Source organism: Tachysurus fulvidraco, chromosome 2, assembly GCF_022655615.1.
Source record: "Tachysurus fulvidraco isolate hzauxx_2018 chromosome 2, HZAU_PFXX_2.0, whole genome shotgun sequence".
Lineage (NCBI taxonomy): Eukaryota > Metazoa > Chordata > Actinopteri > Siluriformes > Bagridae > Tachysurus > Tachysurus fulvidraco.
The window spans coordinates 23,350,455-23,374,842 of record NC_062519.1 but is presented as its reverse complement, the minus strand read 5'-3'; the positions used below and the strand labels follow the sequence as shown (position 1 = coordinate 23,374,842).

Sequence of the window (24,388 nt, the reverse complement as noted above, 5' to 3'; positions counted from 1 at the left end):
ATTAACACTGGTTCACTAGGTTACAGACTTAAGATACCATCAACCTAAATTGTTTTTTATATATATATATATATATATATATATATATAAACATACAGGGAGAATAATAAGTGGTAGTTTAAGTGTTTCAGGAAGAGGTAGGTCTTCACCTGTCGTTTGAAGATAGCCAGTGACTGAGATGTTCAGGGGAAGTTCATTTCACCAATTCGGTGCCAGAACGGAAATGAGTCTTGATGTATAACTACCCCTTACCCTGAGAGATGGTGGGACCAGTCGAGCCGTGCTGGTACTGTAGGTCTGACGGTGCCAGGTGCAGTGTGAGGAGTGATAAGAGCTTTAAGCTAAAAGGGCATTTAAACAAATTTCAAAAGTTCTGGAACAACATCATCTCAATCTCCAAATTCACCATTTACCAATATTGTATGGCCACAGACTAAAATTCAATATATTTCCATAGCTTTTAATTTCATAAAGCTACAACAACAAAGGTTGGGTAAATAAATAAATAAATGTTTTAAATATTTTTTTTTGGTTAATCTTTTCTTTAAAATGAATAGAATTTATTAAACTCAAGTTAGGCCGAAAATGAAAAGCCTGATATTTCCAGTTCTATATTTATCGTATTTCTACTTATTTTATAACTATCCTAGTTAACTTGACTCACATGTGACTCTATTGTGACTCTTTTCCAGAGCTAAAATTCTAAACATTTGCCCATGATTTCTAACTTTATTTCTACTAACTTTAGTTTTATTTTGTTACACTAGTACACCTTATGTAAGTATACATCTTCATATTTTTCCATATTAGTCATAAAAAATTGTATCAATAAAACAAGCTAGACCTAATGTCATTTTGGGGTCAACGTCCTGTTCTTGACCACACGTTCTTACACATGAATGAGGTCATGTTATTTCTATCAAGCAATTTCACAAGACTTGAAGCGCCATGAGATCTGTCAAGCCAAAAAACCAAACACGACGAACTGCCCCAATTCACCTGATGTCTCTGTATCCCATAGCAACACCTCTGAGACAGACACAGCGACAAGTTGTGGGTTAGGTTGGTTGGAGGTCATTCAAACACCGCTATTTAATTATTTATTTTTGTCGACTACAACCAAACTCGAGTACTTCATACAAGTGTGTGCATGAGGCTTGAGGGTGAATTATTGCGTTGCCTGAGCCATTTAATTAAACCTAATATTAGCATTAATTGTGACATTTCTGTCTGTAGGGGGCATCCTTTCCATGCGTAGCTTCAATGTCCTTTTTTTCGATTTGTTTATTTATTTATTTCTCTTTTTTGCCACAGTATGTATGTCTGAAACTGACCATACAGATCAAGCAACTGCACATCATTTGGGAATTTGGGCCTAATTATCATTTTTTTTACATGGTGCATGTTACAGCACAGCTGTACACGAGTTCACCAATCGGCGGAGAAAAGAAAGAAACTGGATTAAAAAATCTTTCCGCTTCACTTATCATGCTAAAAAAAAAAAATATGCTTGCATCTTTTAAAAATGTCTGCAGAAAAGAAGGGAACTTTATTTCTATGGAACATTATGTAAACTCTATGTCTAATGAATCAAGTTGTTCAATAGCAAATGTCATGAGTTTGCTGGCACCTTTACCCTGGTTTTGTGGGCACACACACTCTCACACACACTCTCACACACACGCACACACACACACAAAGGTACAGACATTGGAGCTGATTGTACAGGAGAAGTTGAGCCATGAAAGGGCTTGTGGGTAGCATTAATATCACGTAAGAGGCAGGCAGGCAGATTCATAAAGCTCAAAGCAACAAAAACACCAAAGAAGCCACATGCTAGTAAGCTCATCACCCGATTAACACTCTCTGTCAGGAGCAACACACAGTTCACAGTTTGTTAAGACTGGGTGCAGGAGCGGCAACGAGTGGCAGTCGTTGGCTGAAGAACATTCACTTTAATATCGATGTTTTTACCTCAGTGAGGTTTTGTACACGAAAGGTAAGAGTCTGTTTTTAGTTTTTTTAAATACTTGCATGTCAGACAGTAACACTATAAGATTTGTTTTACCTAGATTTACATCATGGTGTGATTCTGTTGTGCAGTGTAATAAAACAAATAATCAGAAAAATACGATTCGTGACCAAGTTTTTAATTTCACTTGTTAAAATAATGACGTTTCGCTTTAATATTCTCTTCTTTTCATTCTGAAATTTGTAAAAAAAATATATATTTATTTTATTCTGAGCCTATGAAACGCAACGATTTGTTTGTAATTGTTTTTAAATCATTTTGCATATTAAATCTGTATCATCTTATAAAGTGTGTAAACTTTTGGCCTTTGGTAAACTATACCCTCAAGTCAGCTGATATAATAATATCAATAATAATAATAAAAATTATAATAAAAAATAAAGTTTAAGATTCAGGAAATCAAACTAACATTTGATAATCTATTATTTATTTTTTAATCATTTAAAGTGTTATTTTGTGTTGTGCGGCTTCAGGTCTAGCATTTAGCTGTGATTCTTTGCAGAGAATGTGACAGATGACCAACGATATTCATAATAATGTATATAATGTATATAAATATGTATATAATGTATCTCTCCTCATAGCTATACTGTAGATTAAGGACAGATTAAGTGAACGAGACGATCAAAAGCAGGCTCTTTAAAAGCTGTCACTGCGTGGTGCAGAGTTAATGGAGTTTATATAAGTTTATATTTGGTAGTTCAGCATGTCAGATCTTCGGCTATATTTCGCAAATCCGTGTCATTTTAAGACCGTTCACTTAATCAGTAGCAAAATAGAGCACAATATTTTTTGGGGAAAAAAACAAAACAGTTTTGTGATGTAAAACATTACGTCGTTTTGTTTTTTTTCCACTTTTGTAAAATTCCCCATGCATTTCAAATCCAGTTGGATCTGAATTCCATTTGGACCACCAGGCCGTGCGGCACGCCGAGCACCGTCACAGGATCGGAAAGGCCTGTGAGCATCGTGCTGAATTGTAGACAATTTTACGGTATGTTTAAATGTTAGCGAGAATGTTGCATATTGTAATGATATAATTAAAGTGTCCAAAGCCTGAAGAGACTCAAATACAATTCACATCTTTGCATAGGTTCAGTAGCATGCAACAGCATGACATCATGGAAATGTGTGAAAAGTGTGAATATTTATGAACTAGAGACTCTTTATTGCAATGACCAAGCTGATGCCTCTGCAAAAAGATCTGCTAGCAAAAAAAAAAAAAGAAATGATAAGGTTTAGTCAAACTTTTTTACTATACAAGTTAAAGAAAATATTTATTCTATTTATGCTAATTACGTATTGAATATATAAGTATAAATATTTATAGTTACGGTGTTGAACCCTAACCCTAACCCTAACCTGTTTTTGTAAGCTAGGTTATACAAACTTATGTGCGACCTTATGTTTAAGACCTGATGCCTGAGATGGAAGTAGTAAATATAAAAAAGATAAAAATAAACCCTCGTTCAAATGCTAATAAAGATCTACGAAGAAACCTGTCATGAGAAACTGTGATTAAAAAGACATCACCTCACATCCTGTTTAGTAGCTCAGTCTTGCGAGACTTTATCGGAAGAATTGTTATATAACTACGAGAACAGATTTTTTTTTAGTAAATTGTGTACTAAAGCAGTAAATCAAGGAGGTAGAAATAAAAGTCATCTCAATAGTGGGTACTAACCATTTTCTGGGTTTCATAACTACTTCAACCCCCCCCCCCCCCTCCCCAGTTGTACTGCTAAATAAAGTGACTCATTTCATGTGTAAGTGACACATGGGGGGGTATTGAGTTTTACTGTGGTTAGCAAGGCCCACTTAAAAAGGAAACAAAGCTAGCACATTTATTCACAGAATCTTAATGTTAATTACAGTAAGTTTTCATGACAGAATGGATAGTATGTATTTTGTAGTGCCATTTTGTAGTTACTCGACTTATAGCATTAAAACCAAAAACGACCCATACTGAGAGCCACAAAGCTTCTTATTTCTATTGCAACTGACTGGTAAGTGGACTGGCAGTTAGGCAGAACGTTACATAGAAAATGTAGCATCTGTAATGCCACATACGGGCAACGTTGCAACAGTTTGCGGCATTCACATTACGCTGGTTACGACGTATCGGCGTTATTAGATCATGTACTGTTTGATTTCGACGCGCTATGTGTATGAGCTATTAGAACGCTTGTTTTGTATTTACGGATTAAAATGCTATGTTAAAAAAATAAGAAGTGAATATATTTTTTTAATCTTCACAGGGATGTAATTGAATATGAATACATTCGATGGAACAGATAATGTGTTCTAAATAAATAAGAATACAGATTGATTGATTAATTGATCTTATCTATATCTATATTTTTTTTTCATAAAGCTGGTCAGAAAGACTAAGAATAAGTGTGTGGGTCACGAGCTCATTTAATTAATGTGTAGCTCAGAGGAAGCTCAGAACCAGGTTTGCCTACTTCAAATACTGAACATAGCACTAACCCAATCACAGAATGTTTATATGTAACAGAAGAAAAGGTATTTTTTTCTTCCTATTTTAGTCTCTTTAGCAATTTCAATTCTGATTGCATTATCTATTATTATGTGAATATAATATGAGTGTTAAAGTGTGTTATGTTCATTGTGTAGTTTGGTTCAGAACAGTATTGTCAGTTTATTACAGACAAAATCTGGCAACCCTGTCGTAACACATAGCTAGTTCATTAACATCATGTGATTTTATATATGATCCACTGTTTGGGTTTAACTTAACTTAACTTAACTTAAATTAAATTAACCTAACTTAACTTAAATCAGCTTTAACGAGCTCCACATTCAAACGAATCAAATGCTAGCTGCTGCTCCATGTAGCTCATACAAACCGAGTAACTGTGCTTAGAGCTACAGACCTCTCTGAAAAGGAATGAATAAATTATATAAGCATTCCTTATATTCTTCATATATTAAACTTTTATATATAATATATAACCTTTTGGATTCTTCTGAAAGGTAACAATTAACAAAAACCTAATTAAATCCCGTAAACACTTGTTACAGGTTTTATAGTCTTATTAAAAAAATGCTCATTTGGTGAAAGATTAAAAATCAAAGTTTTAAAATCTTCTGCAAAAGATTATTTGTTGTTATGTTTGTTCAGTGGTGTCCAGTATTTCAAGGGCAGTGTGATAGGGAAGTCGTGGCCTAATGGTTAGAGAGTCTGACCCTTAATCCTAAGGTTGTGGGTTTGAGTCTCGGGCCGGCCACGACCGAGGCGCCCTTCAGCAAGACACTGAACCCCCCATCTGCTCCCCGGGTGCCGCAGCATAAATGTCTGTACACTTTGGAGGGGTTAAATGCAGAGAACAAATTCTGAGTATGGGTCACCGTACTTAGCTGTATGTCACTTCACTTCAGATAAACAGATAATGATATTAGGATGCGTCCATAAAACACACACCGGTTGGTTATCCAAACACAGAAACATCATTTTGTTTCATTGCTCATTTTTTTGTAGCACTGGGATCCCAGCGAGACCTTTACGCCAAGCTTAAAGGAACAAGATTGAAAAGAATAGAAAAGAAAAAAGATAAAAGATAGAAAAAAAAGATAGAAAAAAAAAGGACTCTGTCTGGAAATATGGTTTTCTTTGTATCCCTCTAAAAATAATAATTCCATTCATTATTTAAAAAGAACCTGGTGAGTGTTTCTTAAAACACATATTCCAGCATTCTTCCTTCCTGTCTGAAAGCACACCATTTCACCCATCAGCATCACCGCATCCCAGCGTTCCCATTTCTAGAACGTACCATTTAGAACCGAGGTCTCGATTGTTCTCAACAATAAATCATAGAATTGGTAATGGCGATGAATCGAAATCAATTTAATTTACAACGTCTGAGTATTTTAGATCTCTGATGTTTTCCAGTGAAGGATTATCAGCACTTTGTATTAGTCACAGCACTTTAATGTTTCCCTGTATGGGAAATGTCTCGTGAGGACTTTACACTTTCTCCCTGTTTTTAAAATCAAAAGATAATGGATGGCTAGGATGTAATAGCCTTGAGTTTGATTCCTGGGTCCACCAGGCTGCTACTGCTGGGCCTTGAGCATCAATTACTTTATGGTGTAATTGAAAAACTTTATGAATTTATGGTGACTCATAACTGCTGAGAAACACGAATAAACTCAAATAAAATGAAAGTTACTCTGTTAAATGTAATAGTTAGCCTGAAGTTAGATAGTTTTTCCTGATAGCTTGTTATGTATAATTCTTGAAGACACTGGAAGTTCCTCACAAAGAGTGTGTGTGTATGTGCCCAGTGTAAACTATTCATAAGCCATTGTAACGTATATTTACAGAAAAACTGCAATACTGTGATGTTCGGATGACTACTCATGCACTTTCTCAAACCACAAGGGGAATTTTCTTTCTTTTTCTTTTCATTGCACTTCTTGTTGTTCATGACAGACCATTACGGTAACATGCAGGTTAGACCAAGCCTTATGAACCTTAACATAATGGAGCTGAAACCAGGTCAAGGCTTGGGCAACGAGAAGGTCTGTAATGATTTTGAATTGCATGCAAATTTCTGCATCCATTAAATTCGCATCCCATATCACTGCGAGGTCCTCATATGAGATGCACATGTTTATGTCTTAAAAACAGTTATGTTTTTGTGTTTTTCTTCTAGGTTTACGTACTGAGAAGTTGACTGAGCATCCCTAACCCACCCTTACTCCAAGTACCACTTATAAATGTACTGACAGATTATCAGACGCTTCTGAAGTACAGGAGTTCTTCCATCTGCCGTCGTTCGGCAGAATGAAATCTGCATTCTCATGTCCCGACAGAGACTCTGAGAAAGAGTCAGAGGAGTCGTCTCAAAGAGGTCTAGGCTTGCGTCGCAAACGAGAATTTACTCCAGAAGAAAAAAAGGATGCCAATTACTGGGAAAAACGTCGCAAGAACAACGAAGCCGCCAAACGTTCACGAGAGAAACGCAGAGCAAATGACTTTATGCTGGAGACCAGGCTGGTGGCTCTGAGTGAGGAAAATGCAGCTCTACGAGCTGAGATCCTGGCTTTGAACCTTCGATATGGCCTGCTCAGCTCTAACTGTCCATACTCATCGCAACAGAGGAGCTTCTTTCAGATGAATTCATACTTCGCTCAAAAATCAAACACCTGCCCAGACAGAGAGCTTTGGGAAAGGGATAAAATGAGTCAGGAGTCTTCTCATTGGCCTGGATACCAGCAAGCAACTGAGGCCATAGCTGCACGTTATGGCTCAAACATTGTTGCCACACACTCATTCCCCATCAACAGGGCCTATTCCTACCTTCCAGATGTCCCTAGTTTTGTTCAATCTACAAGCACACCTATGGTCTTAGCTCCCGTGTTTCCACCACTGCCTGCCTCTTTCCCAGAAATCCCAGTGTTAAATCCAGTAGGTCAGAAAACAATACAGAAAGACTCTGACCAGCAGCCACCAGTCGGTGGCAGTTCTGTGCTTCCTCACAAGCTGAGGCTAAAGAATCCAATATCATCCAAGAAGAAAGAAGACAGAATCACACCTCCATCCCCACTCTCGTTATATGTGTCCGGCTAAAGAAGGGTGCTTGATATGTGCTACATGATCACATTCCAGTGTAAAAATTGGTTAGTGTTTAAAATAAAACTCTCAATTTCAAATTGTTTTCAGAAAAATAAGTTTAATGGAATGGATTAAAATATCAAACTTTTCAATTAAAAGGCAGCATCATGTCAGGATTGGTATCGATGTTGTTCTTAAGGTTTGTATGGACTTTCTACAAAGCATCATCTGGGTCCACTGAGTTCCGTCCTAAACTTTGGACATTGGGGCCAGAGCACTGGGTCAGCCATAATACAGCACCTCTGGAGCAGTGACCATTAAGGACCTTGCTCAAGGGCCCAAAAGTGGCAACTTGGCAGTGCTGGGGCTTGAAACCCGATCCTCCAAACATCAACCCAGAGCCTTAACCAGTTAAGCCAACATTCAAGGCAATGGATGCATTTCTGGTCATTTTGCTGTGTAAGCAGATGGTCTGGTATAGCTACAGGTGCTAGTATCATTTCTGATCATTTCTCACACACTGCCAGTCATGTTTTAGGTTTTAAACAGTATAGTATGATCACAGCAGGTTAGAATATTGTCACTCAAATTAGGCTTATCTGTACGCCGAATGGTTTTACCCTCCAAAAGGTCCCAGACTTTTGAGACTTTAGGATTTGATACAGTAGCTTCCCCTTAATAAGATTTACATTTCCTTTATTAAACAGCTATTTGATGATATTTGGGTTTGTTTCTAGCACTAATAATGATTCAACAGCCTAAAAAGTAATAAAATCGTTTGACTGTAGTATAGTGTAGTGTAAGTTAGGTAGCTTTAAGACATTTTAAACCGATCGCCTTTAAACTGATCTGCTGAACTTCAACAAGAAACCTAGATAGCGAACTTTGCAAACAGAAATTGAAACTTCGTCTGTTTTCATCTGAATGAACACAACTGTCTTGTTTTATTGTTTATCGCTGTAGTTCTATCGCTGGTCAAAAATATATAATAAATGAACATAAAAAAAAAACTAAAGATCTATTTGACTCCTGGTATTATTGGCAGGATCGAGAATAATATGAATTAAATCATATGAGATCATATGGAGAGATATGATCATTATGAGATCCAGGAAATGTGAGGTAGATGGTATGCTTTATAATGCATATCCGTCTTATCTTTACTGCTATCAGTCATCTTTTTTTTTGTCTGTTAGGGCTCTTGCTAGCAGCAATAAAGCAACAGGAATCAACAGGCAATGTTGTGGTTTAGTAGTGTTAAGAGAGTGGCTACAAGTGAAGTTTCAGTGGCATAAAGAGATGTGTGTGTGTGTGTGTGCGTATGTGCATGGTGGGGGTCTTGGGGATGGAGTTTGGGGGGTTGGGGGTGGGATGGGGGGGGGGGTGTTTCTCAGCAGTTATGAGTCACCAGCCACTAAAACAACACACCGCACATGAACAAAAAGAAATATATATATATACAAAAAAAAAAAAAAAAGCAGGCAGCCTACTCTTAACTCAGGCTTCCCTTACTAGATCTTTGATTTATTGTTTAGGTGTTCTATCACAAGTGGATGTGTTTCTGCAGGATGCAAAGCCGGATGAGAGCTAGTTGAAGGTGTTAGGAGAGTCGTTTCGCTCTAAATTTAACATCAAAATGATTGTTTGCTATAGGAAATCAGCTCTCGAAAAAAAAAAATATCGGCTGGTTTTATAACATGTTTGACATGTCAAGTTTACCATGCAGGGTGCAGGAACTAAGCAGAAAGAAACGAGTGGTTTGCATGTTACTGCTGTTAACCACTAGCTACTAGTTTAATATCAAGCAGCAATTAGAGAATCGTTCCACTTTCCCTGTAGAGCTACTGTACCAGTCACGTAACTACTGTATGGGTTGTAAGTAATAAAAAATGCTGAGTGTGGAACATATATTACTCTTGAGTAACGAAACCTGCTGCCAAAACCTCGGGAAAAGAAAAAGAGAAAAAAGGAAATGAGAACAAGATTAAAAAACATTAAAGCGTGCACAGAAAACACAGACTCGGTACATCTTTCGGTATGTGAAAGCGCTTAAAGAGTGCAAGTGTGTGAGTGTGAAAGCATGCGAGCCTAAGTCAGGTGTGATTGTTAATCGTGTGAATGTGAAGGTGGCAATGCGGAGGCCATGTTGGGCTTTTGTATGCCATGGTGTTGACTGTGAAACCATAATTATAAGCTGAAAGATCTATAATATTATCACAAGGTTTGCTTTTGTTAAATTAACTACAGAACAATAGAAGTGTTCCATGTATATATAATTGTAGCAAGTGGTAATCTGCCGGGGCTGAAAAAACCCTGTGCGGACCAAACCACAGGTAATTAGTTCTCACTAGCTTACAAAGAAGGCTAAAGAGCAACCACATATTAACATAATATTAAAATGTCTTGCTTACTGCTAAAACTGTGAAGTGTGTTCTGCAACCTCTGTCTCACACACACAAACACACACATTTAGTACAATGACTTGTCGAAAGTAACTAAAGCCAAACAGATGAGGAGATATATGCATCTTTTTGTTGTTGTTGTTGTTGTTGTTGTTAAAGTTCTCCCTGTTCGATAACTTAAAAATTGTATATTGTGACAAGAGATTGTCTTACTGACTTTATGTAGCTGACTACGGCCAGACACAGTGTAGGAGTTACTGCTTCACCCGACACAGTGCAGGAGTTACTGCTTTACCGGACACAATGTAGGAGTTACTGCTTCACCCGACACAGTGTAGGAGTTACTGCTTTACCGGACACAATGTAGGAGTTACTGCTTCACCCGACACAGTGTAGGAGTTACTGTTTCACCAGACACTATGTAGGAGTTACTGCTTCACCCGACACAGTGTAGGAGTTACTGTTTCACCGGACACAGTGTAGGAGTTACTGTTTCACCGGACACAGTGTAGGAGTTACTGCTTCACCGGACACAGTGTAGGAGTTACTGCTTCACCGGACACAGTGTAGGAGTTACTGCTTCACCGGACACAGTGTAGGAGTTACTGCTTCACCGGACACAGTGCAGGAGTTACTGCTTCACCGGACACAGTGTAGGACTTACTGCTTCACCGGACACAGTGTAGGAGTTACTGCTCCACCAGACACAGTGCAGGAGTTACTGTTTCACCGGACACTATGTAGGAGTTACTGCTTCACCGGACACAGTGTAGGAGTTACTGCTTCACCGGACACAGTGTAGGAGTTACTGGTCCACCAGACACAGTGCAGGAGTTACTGTTTCACCCGACACTATGTAGGAGTTACTGCTTCACCGGACACAGTGTAGGAGTTACTGCTTCACCCGACACAGTGTAGGAGTTACTGCTTCACCCGACACAGTGTAGGAGTTACTGTATCACCGGACACTATGTAGGAGTTACTGCTTCACCGGACACAGTGGAGGAGTTACTGCTTCACCCGACACAGTGTAGGAGTTACTGCTTCACCGGACACAGTGTAGGAGTTACTGCTTCACCCGACACAGTGTAGGAGTTACTGCTCCACCAGACACAGTGCAGGAGTTACTGTTTCACCGGACACTATGTAGGAGTTACTGCTTCACCGGACACAGTGTAGGAGTTACTGCTTCACCCGACACAGTGTAGGAGTTACTGCTTCACCCGACACAGTGTAGGAGTTACTGTTTCACCGGACACTATGTAGGAGTTACTGCTTCACCGGACACAGTGTAGGAGTTACTGCTTCACCGGACACAGTGTAGGAGTTACTGGTCCACCAGACACAGTGCAGGAGTTACTGTTTCACCCGACACTATGTAGGAGTTACTGCTTCACCGGACACAGTGTAGGAGTTACTGCTTCACCCGACACAGTGTAGGAGTTACTGCTTCACCCGACACAGTGTAGGAGTTACTGTATCACCGGACACTATGTAGGAGTTACTGCTTCACCGGACACAGTGGAGGAGTTACTGCTTCACCCGACACAGTGTAGGAGTTACTGCTTCACCGGACACAGTGTAGGAGTTACTGCTTCACCCGACACAGTGTAGGAGTTACTGCTCCACCAGACACAGTGCAGGAGTTACTGTTTCACCGGACACTATGTAGGAGTTACTGCTTCACCGGACACAGTGTAGGAGTTACTGCTTCACCCGACACAGTGTAGGAGTTACTGCTTCACCCGACACAGTGTAGGAGTTACTGTTTCACCGGACACTATGTAGGAGTTACTGCTTCACCGGACACAGTGTAGGAGTTACTGCTCCACCAGACACAGTGCAGGAGTTACTGTTTCACCGGACACTATGTAGGAGTTACTGCTTCACCGGACACAGTGTAGGAGTTACTGCTTCACCCGACACAGTGTAGGAGTTACTGCTTCACCCGACACAGTGTAGGAGTTACTGTTTCACCGGACACTATGTAGGAGTTACTGCTTCACCGGACACAGTGTAGGAGTTACTGCTTCACCGGACACAGTGTAGGAGTTACTGCTTCACCGGACACAGTGTAGGAGTTACTGCTCAACCAGACACAGTGCAGGAGTTACTGTTTCACCGAACACTATGTAGGAGTTACTGCTTCACCGGACACAGTGTAGGAGTTACTGCTTCACCCGACACAGTGTAGGAGTTACTGCTTCACCCGACACAGTGTAGGAGTTACTGTTTCACCGGACACTATGTAAGAGTTACTGCTTCACCGGACACAGTGTAGGAGTTACTGCTTCACCCGACACAGTGGAGGAGTTACTGCTTCACCGGACACAGTGTAGGAGTTACTGCTTCACCCGACACAGTGTAGGAGTTACTGCTTCACCGGACACAGTGTAGGAGTTACTGCTTCACCCGACACAGAGCAGGAGTTACTGCTTCACCGGACACAGTGTAGGAGTTACTGCTCCACCAGACACAGTGCAGGAGTTACTGCTTCACCGGACACAGTGCAGGAGTTACTGCTTCACCAGACACAGTGCAGGAGTTACTGCTCCACCAGACACAGTGCAGGAGTTACTGCTCCACCAGACACAGTGTAGGAGTTACTGCTCCACCAGACACAGTGTAGGAGTTACTGCTTCACTAGTGACACAGTGTAGGAGTTACTGCTTCACCCGACACAGTGCAGGAGTTACTGCTTCACCCGACACAGTGTAGGAGTTACTGCTTCACCGGACACAGTGTAGGAGTTACTTCTTCACCGGACACAGTGTAGGAGTTACTGCTCCACCAGACACAGTGTAGGAGTTACTGCTCCACCAGACACAGTGCAGGAGTTACTGCTACACCAGACACAGTGTAGGAGTTACTGCTTCACTAGTGACACAGTGTAGGAGTTACTGCTTCACTAGTGACACAGTGTAGGAGTTACTGCTTCACTAGTGACACAGTGTAGGAGTTACTGCTTCACTAGTGACACAGTGTAGGAGTTACTGCTTCACCGGACACAGTGTAGGAGTTACTGCTTCACTGGACACAGTGTAGGAGTTACTGTTTCACCGGACACAGTGTAGGAGTTACTGCTTCACCCGACACAGTGTAGGAGTTACTGCTTCACCGGACACAGTGTAGGAGTTACTGCTTCACCAGACACAGTGTAGGAGTTACTGCTTCACCAGACACAGTGTAGGAGTTACTGCTCCATCAGTAACCAGTGTAGGAGTTACTGCTCCATCAGTGACCAGTGTAGAGTTACTGCTCCACTAGTGACCAGTGTAGGAGTTACTGCTCCATCAGTAACCAGTGTAGGAGTTACTGCTCCACTAGTGACCAGTGTAGGAGTTATTGCTTCACCAGACACAGTGCAGGAGTTATTGCTCCACCAGACACAGTGCAGGAGTTACTTCTCCACCAGACACAGTGTAGGAGTTACTGCTCCATCAGTGACCAGTGTAGGAGTTACTGCTCCATTAGTGACCAGTGTAGGAGTTACTGCTCCACCAGTGATCAGTGTAGGAGTTACTGCTCCATCAGTGACCAGTGTAGGAGTTACTGCTCCATCAGTGACCAGTGTAGGAGTTACTGCTTCACCAGACACAGTGTAGGAGTTACTGCTTCACCAGACACAGTGTAGGAGTTACTGCTTCACCAGACACAATGTAGGAGTTGCTGCTCCCCCAGACACAGTGTAGGAGTTATTGCTTCACCAGACACAGTGCAGGAGTTATTGCTCCACCAGACACAGTGCAGGAGTTACTTCTCCACCAGACACAGTGTAGGAGTTACTGCTCCATCAGTGACCAGTGTAGGAGTTACTGCTCCATTAGTGACCAGTGTAGGAGTTACTGCTCCACCAGTGATCAGTGTAGGAGTTACTGCTCCATCAGTGATCAGTGTAGGAGTTACTGCTCCATCAGTGACCAGTGTAGGAGTTACTGCTTCACCAGACACAGTGTAGGTAGGAGTTACTGCTTCACCAGACACAATGTAGGAGTTGCTGCTCCCCCAGACACAGTGTAGGAGTTACTGCTTTACCAGACACAGTGTAGGAGTTACTGCTCCATCAGTGACCAGTGTAGGAGTTACTGCTCCATCAGTGACCAGTGTAGGAGTTACTGCTTCACCAGACACAGTGTAGGAGTTACTGCTTCACCAGACACAGTGTAGGAGTTACTGCTCCATTAGTGACCAGTGTAGGAGTTACTGCTCCACCAGTGATCAGTGTAGAAGTTACTGCTCCATCAGTGATCAGTTTAGGAGTTACTGCTCCATCAGTGACCAGTGTAGGAGTTACTGCTTCACCAGACACAGTGTAGGAGTTACTGCTCCATTAGTGACCAGTGTAGGAGTTACTGCTCCACCAGTGATCAGTGTAGGAGTTACTGCTCCATCAGTGATCAGTTTAGGAGTTACTGCTCCATCAGTGACCAGTGTAGGAGTTACTGCTTCACCAGACACAGTGTAGGAGTTACTGCTTCACCAGACACAGTGTAGGAGTTACTGCTCTGCCAGACACAATGTAGGAGTTACTGCTTCACCAGTGACCATTGTAGGGGTTACTGCTCCACCAGACACAGTGTAGGGGTTACTGCTCCATCTTTGACCAGTGTAGCTAATTAAGTTAAACTCTTTCTTTGCTATTACCAGTTTATACTAGCATCCGTTCCAGTAATTAAAATAACTGTATAGGCAGCAATTTATTTAGATTTTTACATGTTTAGCTGAAGATTTTGTCTGTTTATCTATACACCTACTTCTGTAATTGAGTGTTACGTCAATATCGAGCTAGCACAAAAAGTGGTGTAATGTCTTGTCACTGGAATCAAATGAATTTAGTCAAAAAGTTTACTCCTTCAGCCAAAGCAGTACCTTTGACATCAGAGGTACTGATACTGTGAACTAGTTTAAAGGTGGGGTCTCCGATGTTTGAGAAATGCTTCAGAAAACTGAATCGGGATGACAAACTAAAAATCAAAACTTAAATCAAAACAAACGTGTAGCCAATGAGCAGAAAGGGGCGTGTCTTGTCAATATGGGCTGAGAGAGTGTTCAGTGCGCATGTGTGACATTAGCAAAAAGCGTTTTTAACATTGACATGGAGGATAAAAACAAAGAAAGAAAGCGAAGAAAGGCTTACGATAAGGCAAGAAGTAGGACGTGTTAATATAGGATCAGCTTTCCAGTGCTGGAGAGAACTGAAGGAGCAGGAAGATGGCCACATATTCACAGATTGGAGTTTCCCGAGTCAATAACTCCTGAGCTAAACGCTGTTACTACACAAATAACACCTCTTTTCTATCGTAGTAATGTAGAGAGGCAGCTACAACCGTGTTTTGTGTAGTAACAGTGTTTAGCTCAGGAGTCATTGACTCGGGAAACTCCAATCTGTGAATATGTGGCCGACTTTACTTAAGACGCCGAGGCGCTTTTTTCCTTCTCGATAGGTGAGTAACGTTGGTTTTGCTTTGTTACACAGAACTAATATATGCCTTTGTCCTTTACATGATTATGCTTGTGTGTCATTTTTGCTTGTTTGTTTATCTGCAATCGTATTGTTCTTCCCTTCAGCTATGATAAAGACACATTTCTTTCCATTAGTTACCTGGGTTACGTATGTATGTGTGGGCGGAGCTATCAATACAGGGGCGTGTTTGTTTGGGTGATTTTATATGTCAACATTGGCTTTCAAACATCAGAGACCCTACCTTTAATATGAAGGTTTGTGTAAAATCTTGCCTGGCAGTCCCTGTTCCAGCCACCAGAGGCCAGACACATCTGGAAATGGGGTTTTATCTATTTAATCATTCTTTTCCTCCTCCAGCAATAAACCACAGGAGTCAACAAGCATCATTTTGGACCTCGGTGTCCATTTTAATGTCCATGTAAAAGACTTCAAATTGCAGAGTTTTGTGATGTTAAAAAAATCCATCTTTAATGTGACATAGCAACCAAAAACAAGAGAGAGAAAAAAAAACTAGAAAAAAAAAATATTTTTTTTTTATAAAGTTTAAAATATAGAATTAGTTAGAGGGTATGCACAATTATTGTGTGCATACCCTCTAACTAATTCTATACATTAAACTCTAATTTTTAAGACGTGACCACATGTTTATTCTTTTTTTTCCCCACGTGATGGGACATGATGTGATCTGAGGGGATTTCCTGTACAGCTCTGGGTTGTACAAAAAAGGCCTGCAGGATTTGTGCCGAACTCAACAGATATGCTTCAGTCCTTGTATGTTGTTCTTTGAGTCTTTTTTTTTTGCACCAAACATTTTGTTTAGTAGTTCTAAGTACCAACTATTTAGTATACACTATGTGAGTATGTGTATATATATATATATATATATATATATATATATATATATATATATATATATATATATATATATATATATATATATATATATATATATATATATATATATATTCTTTTTCTTGAAAGTTCTAGCTTGGTCCCATCAGGCCATAACACATACAGTATTGCTGCATGAGTTGAGGTTACTTGGATGTTTTTCTCATGAGGAAAGGCTTCCTTTTCTCAACTCAATCATGTATATAGAGTGACCAATACTTGCCAGATCATACTATTGCTGTGGTCTCTTGGCAGCGTCCCTGGTAAGACTTTTCTTGTCTTATTTTTTCATTTTGGAGAACATCCTGTTTTTAGTAATGCAAATGTGGTACTTATTGATGAAGAACTTCACAGTATTCCACGGTACATATAAGCATGATTTCGAGATGTTGTCAAATAACATTTTACAGAAACACACCATCTTTATTTGGGGTTAATCAGAATCTGCAATTTATATATATATATATATACATCAAATAACATATTTGATAAATATAGAATTTTTTTAACAATTGGAGTTTACATGCTCTGCTGATGCTGTGTCCTGCTTTCCGACCCTTGAAATTTTGCTGAAGCATAAAAACGCAAAATAGTTTTCGAAACTTTTTTTCCCTTGTATATATTTTACATTTTAAAATATTTGAAACAACAACTGAAATTTAGAAAGGCTAGTTCTGAAAGTCAGAAAGGCTAGTTCTGCAGACTGAACTCATTCTGGACCGTATTAGCTAACATCAAAGATGTCTTTGCAAAGTGCATCTCAATGCACGGCCTAGTTCAAACTGATTAAAACAACGCTGCATTATCAACACCAACAGCTTGAAGCAGCTGCGTATGTGTTGCAACACATGAAGCAGCGCTTCCTCTTCTTTCAAACGTACATGGAACACAACAGATCAGTGTAAAAAAAAAAAGAAGCAATGTAACTATGTTTTAGAAGTGCATCAGTCTGTGCAGTCTTATACACCACAACGGTTACTGAAGCATTCTATGCCATATCTCTTTAATGAAACATGACCCATGCTCTTTGGTCAGAGATGAAGCCTTGTCTCTTTATGGACCAGTAGATATTTTAAAAAAAAATATTTTGTCAGCACTTTAGTGCTTTATAGGCAGTCAGATGGAATTTTCTTGAAGCGGGTCATGTGAAGATGTGAATCTCCAGCAGATGGAGTTGGAGAACTGCACATTTTTCAAGTAACCAGTGGTACTGCCATTCCATCTATCCTCTTGAGCAGCTGTAACCAGAAGCTGTTAGGTGTTAGCAAGGTGTTTACAATGTGAAAAGAGCCTTCATGTAGTGTTACGAGCCTATTGTTGGACAGGTTAAATGAAAGTATCTGCTGCATTTCTCCAAGTCTATAAGGTTGCATGACAGCAGGTTGGTTCACACTATATGTAAGTCCTTTAGATTGACCAAATCACAAAAAAGCCCAAGGTTCAAGAACAGTAAATGGATTGTGGGACAGATTCAGACTTGATAAATGGATATGACTATGAAGGGCTCCATCGGGAACTCTAGTGATGTTGGTGATTGTAATGAAAAGCCAGGATAAACTGAGGCCTTGGAAAACAGCTGTTCTGGCAACAGAAGTAAGGCATGATCTTTGTATACTACATGGTATACAGTAGACAAGGTCCTAACCCTAATGCCTTCTCCTACAAATGTAAAGACTCTTCATCATTACTTAGGTTTCTCAGAATTATTTTATTTAAATGTATATGTGATAAAATGCTTTCTAGAACAATCTGAATGGAATTTGTAATCTAGATAAATCTGATGATATCTAAGGCACTGTGTATACAGTACATATACTGTTAGTTAGTTTAACTTTAGCTTACTTTCCAATAAAAATAAATGTCAGCAGTTTTATAAGAAATTTGGCTGATTGGTAAATAAAATAAAAAAAAGTAAAATTAATTTTACTGAGCATCTCGAATACCGTACCTCAGTTCTTCTGAAGACCATGTTTCACCATTACACAAGTTTCTCTGATCTTTACTGACATGCAAACATTTTTCTGTAACATTTCATTGTTTTTTATATATATATTTATATATATTTTTAGTAGGGACTCAATAATGCAGAAATCGTAAAATTAACATCTATAACAAACTTGGTACTAAAAACACTGGATATATATACGGTGCCTAAGACTGAACTATACGTATAAATATACATTACATGTGAACAAAGATCATTGACCTAAAACACAACGGCCCTGATTTACTAAATGTTTGTCTGTAACAAACTTTATTCACACAACATCTTATTCACAAAACATACAATTATGTATACACACCTTTTTGTGCATTTTGTATTCCTAGAGTTTTTTTTTTATGACACCTGTACTTGCATAATACTCACAAACATGCATACAGAATCTGTGGCACGGATATGTTTGTTCTTCCAGAGGATGTTTGAGATGTAAATTTAACCCGTCTAGAACATGCAATTTTATTTGCAAGCTGTTACCGTGGATGGTAAAGTCACCTGCAACAACCCCACTAACTGCAAAACAAGAAGGACACACAAATTATCAAAATACACACATATAAACACTTTATTTGAGGTCTTAGTAAATCAGGGCATAAATGTATTGCTGGTTTATGTTAAATGTCTCTTTAGAATGTTGTGCTTATGGTAGACAAACTGTATATAAAACATACAATTAAGAAAAAAATACTGAGGAAAACACATACATCATATACATCTTCTGTGTTACCCAGTCATACGCAGAAGACACCTTTGAGAAGACTATTGATGTATACAGTTACTCTATATCATTTTCATATTGAATTTTCGAGCCCCACCTTGGCCCCCGCTGGCTGAAGGACCGTCCACCTTTCTGAAGGAGTACTCCATAGAAAAGTTGTTTTTGTGCTGTCCCCGTCCACGACTCCACACAAACAAAAGCAAGAAGCAGAAAATGACTACCCCCAAAAAAGTTATACAACCCATTGCTGTGGAGACCAAAATGGTCTTGAGGTCTAATGTGAACTTTAGGAAGACCCGTGTGTCGTTCAGATTACTGTCATTGAGGTCACCTACATAGGAGCGATTTGGTAAGAGACCTGCATCCAAGGGTATCCCAGTGACAGTTAAGGTGGCAAAGTAGGTGTCATTACCTCCTGCATTGCTAGCAATGCAAATATAGGTTCCACTATCTGTTATTTGGACATAGTGGATTTCTAATGTGCCCTCTGGCAACACTATAAGGCGACCAGTGCTTCTAGTAGTGATGCGGCGGCGCTGAGGTGAAATCCAGAAGATGGTTGGCGTTGGGTCTCCATCTGCTTGACAATAAAATGATACAATCTGACCCTCCCGTGCAGATAGCTGTTGTAGCTTTCGGTTGCGGATTTTCGGTCGCTGACACGTAAAGTGATCCAGGAGTGCTGTGTCAGAGAAGGCACTAAGAGCTTTACCTAGCACCTCAACCGGTCTTGCACAAACTGGGAACTTGCCGTCAAAGTTAAGGGTCTTCCGACGCTGCAAGATCCACAGCAAACGGCAGTCACAGGACAGAGGGTTACCATCAAGCCGAAGTATTTCCAAGGTGTTTACAGAGTGAAAAGTACCTTCTTCTAGTGTTACTAGCCTATTGTTGGACAGGTTAAGTAAACGTATCTGCTGCAGACCTCCAAGGCCATAAGGCTGCACGCACATCAGGTTGGTGCCCACAAGGTGTAATTCCTTTAAATTGACCAGATCACGCAAAGCCCAAGATTCAAGAACAGAAATGGGATTGTGGGACAGATTAAGACTGGATAAATGGATAAGATTACGAAGGGCACCTGATGGAACTGTAGTAATGTTGGTGTTGGTAATGAAAAGCCAGGATAAACTGAGACCTTGGAAACTATATGGGGAAATGTACTCTAAAAATGGCCAATGGTCAATCTCAAGACCCCGCAGTCCACCCAGCTTATGAAAGTTATGCTCCTCTAATGAGACAATATTGAGGTAGCGTAGCCGTAGTGACACCAATCCACGGAGATAGGACAGTGCTTGCCCTGAAATAGAGGTCAGGTTGCACCTCTCAATAGTAAGTTCCCTTAGGCCAGTCAAGCCCAGGAATGCCTTGTTTGAAATATACACCAAATCATTGTCGCCCACCTCTAATTTTTGGAGCCTCCGCAGATCCTGGAATGTAAAATCCACTAATATGACCAATTTATTTCCACTCAAGTCCAAAACTGTGAGATTGGCAAGATGTGAGAAGGCACCCATTGGCACCAGCTTCAACTGGTTGGCACGTAGGCGTAATATGCGAAGATTAAGTAAGCTGGAAAAAGCATTGGGCTCAAGTACACTGATGAGATTCTCACTAAGATTTAAGTCCTCCAAACGTGTGTAGACTTTCAAGTCACCATGCTCCACCCAGCGCAACTGGTTTCTACCCAGGTCTAGCAATCTTGTGTCAGATGGAATTCCATTTGGAAAAGAATTCAGATGTTTGTTCTGACAATTCACAGACTTTCTCTGGGGTACACAGTCACAGACTTGTGGACAACCCTGGCCATGGCATACTGGAGGCGTGATCTGAAGCAGTAGAAGGCCCAGCAAGCCCAAGACAGGAAAGCCCGCCATGCCCTTTATCTTCCTTATTCAGGTTTGTTCACTGCACCATATACCTAGAGACAAAACCACAAAGGATATTAACACCATTTGCTTTTTCATCATATTCAACAAGTTCATCCACAAAACATCCATTACAGATGTTGGAATTTTGGGTTGCCTTCTACATATGCGTATGTACAGTATGTCAACATTTTGAATGACTAATATGGAAGACTGATACGATGATATACAGTATGTTAGTCAAGATGGCAAGTATTCAAATAAATATCTGGGACACCCAAAGGTCTAAGATCTTAAAAAGGAGAACGTTGGAGGAGAGACCAAGGTCAGCTGATCTGGTAAAAATTACACAACACTATTCCTGATGTAACTTAATCGTCTAAGGTTGATATTGTAATAGTTGATAGTCTAAGGTTGAGAGCGTTTTCTTATTTAGCTCCCAAACTTTGGAATAGTCTTCCTGATAGTGTTCGGGGCTCAGACACACTTTCCCAGTTCAAAAGCAGATTAAAAACTCATCTCTTTAGTCAGGCATACGCACACATATAATACATCCCATAAAATTATGCACCATTACATTAGACTTGCACATTTTTATGAACAGCAGATATGTTAATCTCTCTACACTGCTTTTCTCTTTCTACCCATCTCGAGGCATCCAGACATTGTACCAGCTCCGATCGTCTTGCAATGAAGATTTTGGACCTCCACTGAGATGAGGCCGACTCTGAGAATCCTGAGACATCTGCAGATCTACCAGCTCCAGTTGGACTCTATGATACCAAGAGGAGATCTGAACTCCATGTGATCTTTACACCAATTCAACATTGGTTTGACTGTATATTTATAATCACACTCCCAGTTCCACCCATATGAGGATGAGGTTCCCCTTTGAGTCTGGTTCCTCTCAAGGTTTCTTCCTTACCAATTTATGGGAGTTTTTCCTTGCCACTGCTGCCTGAGTCACCTCAGACTTGCTCATTGGGGATAAATACATACATACATACATACATACATACATACATACATACATACATACATACATACATACACACTGTGAGCTATATATATATCTTGAATTTGTTACTATAATAATTCTCTATATTTTTCCTTATGTTTACCTTCTGTTCTATGTTTATGTTCTGTAAAGCTGCTTTGAGACAAAGCCCATTGTAAAAAGCGCTATACAAATAAACTTGAATTGAATTGAATATTCACCAAGATGGAAATGGGTGCTGTCGTGGTATTATGTTGTTTACTTTAAATAGTTGTATGTATTTAATTTCAAAGTTTTTTTATGAAATCCAATCATGCCTCACCATTGCTTTCTGTCATGGTTATATAATGCAGTTTATAAGTTTTACGCACAAGTGACTTGGGGCCTGTCTAAATCCGCCTTAAAAATCCATAAAATATCTTTTAAACCAAGGTGTTTTGAAAAAATGCACATTCAAAATTCAACGTGGGCCACGACCTTCAAATCTTCAGAGATGGCTTATTCTGTTTAGCCTGTAGCAGTTAACAAGCCGAAGCCTTCATCGTGCTACTGAAGCCAAAGGCACAGCTGTAAACATTGCATCCTCATGCTCCTCTAGAGGTTTCTGTTGAAAGTAAAAGCCTGGGGGTGTGTGAGTCAAACACAGCATACTCAAAGGGGCTCGATGCTCAGGCAGTGCAAAACTGTTGCTTACCATCTGCTTCCAAGGGATTTAGACACTGGCATTGTGTAATGAGCACGGTTCTACTCAGTATGTGGAAAGCCAATTGTGGAGAAGACTTGGTGAAGATCAGTGCATTATCTGACAGGGTAAATCTGTTGAACCTCAGGCCTGCTAATCAGCTTTTGAATCCGTGGTCATAAGCTATAAATCAGTTCTGTATTTGAGATCGCCGTAGTTCACTGTGGGTATGAGGTACAGTAAGAAGAAGAAAGCATCCTTAGTCCATTCATTAAATCACTCGTAAATCCTACATTTTAAAATTCATTTCATGTAACCTTCATGTTATGTTTAATCAGTTAATCAATTTTATTGACTGTCATTTGTAAGGACACACGTCATATTAATTGGCTAATTAACTATAAACAAAACGCTCTAAAGAAAAAAAAAGTATTTAACTCACCTGTTTGTTCGAAACAAACTATTTCTCATGCAAATGTCACAAAGTGGCCTGTCACCATCTGAACCAAAACACCTCGACTCACCTCTCCTACAAAACTGCACAAGTTCACTCCTCTAACGCTATGCAACAACTTGAGGTTTGAGAAACGAGGCTTCAGAGAGACCCCCTTCCTCATCCCTCTCCATCTATGGTAACCCAAACACATGACCTGCTTCTTGTTTAACCTCATATCGGGTAACACGAGGGCCGTCCACTCAACGCAGGTCTTCATAACACACTGGGGTGCAGGATTGTTATTGGACAGTAGTTGCAACACAATGGATTAGATTCCATCAGCACCAAAAATGAGTCACTGAGCCTTTGATGGTACAGTATGAAGGTTTTGATGCCACAGAAATTAAAATTCCTTTTTTATACCCTGACAACTTTCTCCAACCCCTTGATCTTTAGACAAGACTTTTAAAGACAATTCACCGTGCATTATAGAGCTCTCATGCATTATAAATTAATGCTCATGAATCATTTTGCTATACTGTCCCTAAATCTATTCCTAATGTGGCCGCTAAAGCTATCTTTATGTACTTTTGTGAATTTTATTATTATCGGCTTTACTCGAGTAGACCGATGGGGAATCGCAGTCGGTAACAGAAGACCTCGAAGCTTCATTCATTAAGGAAGAACTTAATAATTCATCTCATCATGGAATTCAACATATGGGGCACTTGGCTGAGTGCCAGTACCTGCATTTCTCCACTAGGACCTGAAACTAACAGCAAGTCAGCAGAGCATAGAAAATAAAATAATGACCGGTCATCATTTTCCATCAGACACACCTTCCCAGTTTAAATGTAGATTAAAAACTCATCTCTTTAGTCAGGCGTACACATAATACATCCCATAATACTGTGCACTATTATATCAGACTTGCAAATATTATGAACAGCAGATATGTTAATCCCTCTCCCCTGCTTTTCTCTTTCTACCCATCCCGAGGCATCCAGACATTGTACCAGCTCAGATCGTCTTCCGTGCGATGAAGATTTTGGACCTCCTCTGAGATGAGGCCGACTCTGAGAATCCTGAGGCATCTAGAGATCTACCAGCGACAGTTCGTCTCTGCTGTACTAAAAAGATGTGAACTCCATCTGATCTTTTGCATCTATACAACATCTGTCTGACTGTATTTTTATAATCACACCCTCCAGTGTCACCCAGATGAGGATGAGGTTCCCCTTAGAGTTCGGTTCCTCTCAAGGTTTATTCCTTTACCATCTAAGGGAGTTTTTCCTTGCCACTTCTGCCTGAGTCACCT

General features: G+C 40.0%; 2 protein-coding genes across 6 annotated transcripts; one reads left to right on the top strand and one right to left on the bottom strand.

Moving 5' to 3' along the window:
• Positions 1-1,690: 1,690 nt before the first annotated feature.
• LOC113646117 lies at positions 1,691-20,988 on the top strand. Of its 5 annotated transcripts, none has more exons than XR_003441356.2 (3): positions 1,691-1,999; positions 6,712-7,678; positions 20,850-20,975. XR_003441356.2 is itself a non-coding variant. In XM_027152128.2 (3 exons), exon 3 carries the CDS (start codon positions 6,843-6,845, stop codon positions 7,626-7,628), a length of 786 nt encoding a protein of 261 aa, XP_027007929.1. In that variant the 5' UTR covers positions 1,691-1,999; positions 2,921-3,026; positions 6,712-6,842; the 3' UTR covers positions 7,629-8,632. The 5 variants fall into 5 exon arrangements, 2 of the variants coding, with proteins under 2 accessions (XP_027007929.1, XP_027007930.1); XM_027152128.2 differs by lacking the exon at positions 20,850-20,975 and adding an exon at positions 2,921-3,026 and having other exon boundaries at positions 6,712-8,632; XR_007140047.1 differs by lacking the exons at positions 1,691-1,999; positions 6,712-7,678 and adding exons at positions 16,198-16,250; positions 16,461-16,633 and having other exon boundaries at positions 20,850-20,988.
• Positions 16,610-20,964, bottom strand: lingo3a (leucine rich repeat and Ig domain containing 3a). The gene is made up of 2 exons (XM_047810602.1): positions 19,185-20,964; positions 16,610-18,882 (listed from the first exon to the last, which is right to left on the bottom strand). Exons 1-2 carry the CDS (start codon positions 20,962-20,964, stop codon positions 18,695-18,697), a joined length of 1,968 nt encoding a protein of 655 aa, XP_047666558.1. The 3' UTR covers positions 16,610-18,694.
• Positions 20,989-24,388: the final 3,400 nt, after the last annotated feature.

Bases quoted from the DNA above. Each gene is read 5' to 3' on its own strand.
- LOC113646117 (XM_027152128.2), top strand. From the start codon at position 6,843: ATGAAATCTGCATTCTCATGTCCCGACAGAGACTCTGAGAAAGAGTCA.
- lingo3a (XM_047810602.1), bottom strand. From the start codon at position 20,964: ATGGCGGGCTTTCCTGTCTTGGGCTTGCTGGGCCTTCTACTGCTTCAG. The intron at 18,883-19,184 runs GTGGGGCTCGAA...CTTGTTTTGCAG, and splicing joins TTCAGCCAGCGGGGGCCAAG to TTAGTGGGGTTGTTGCAGGT.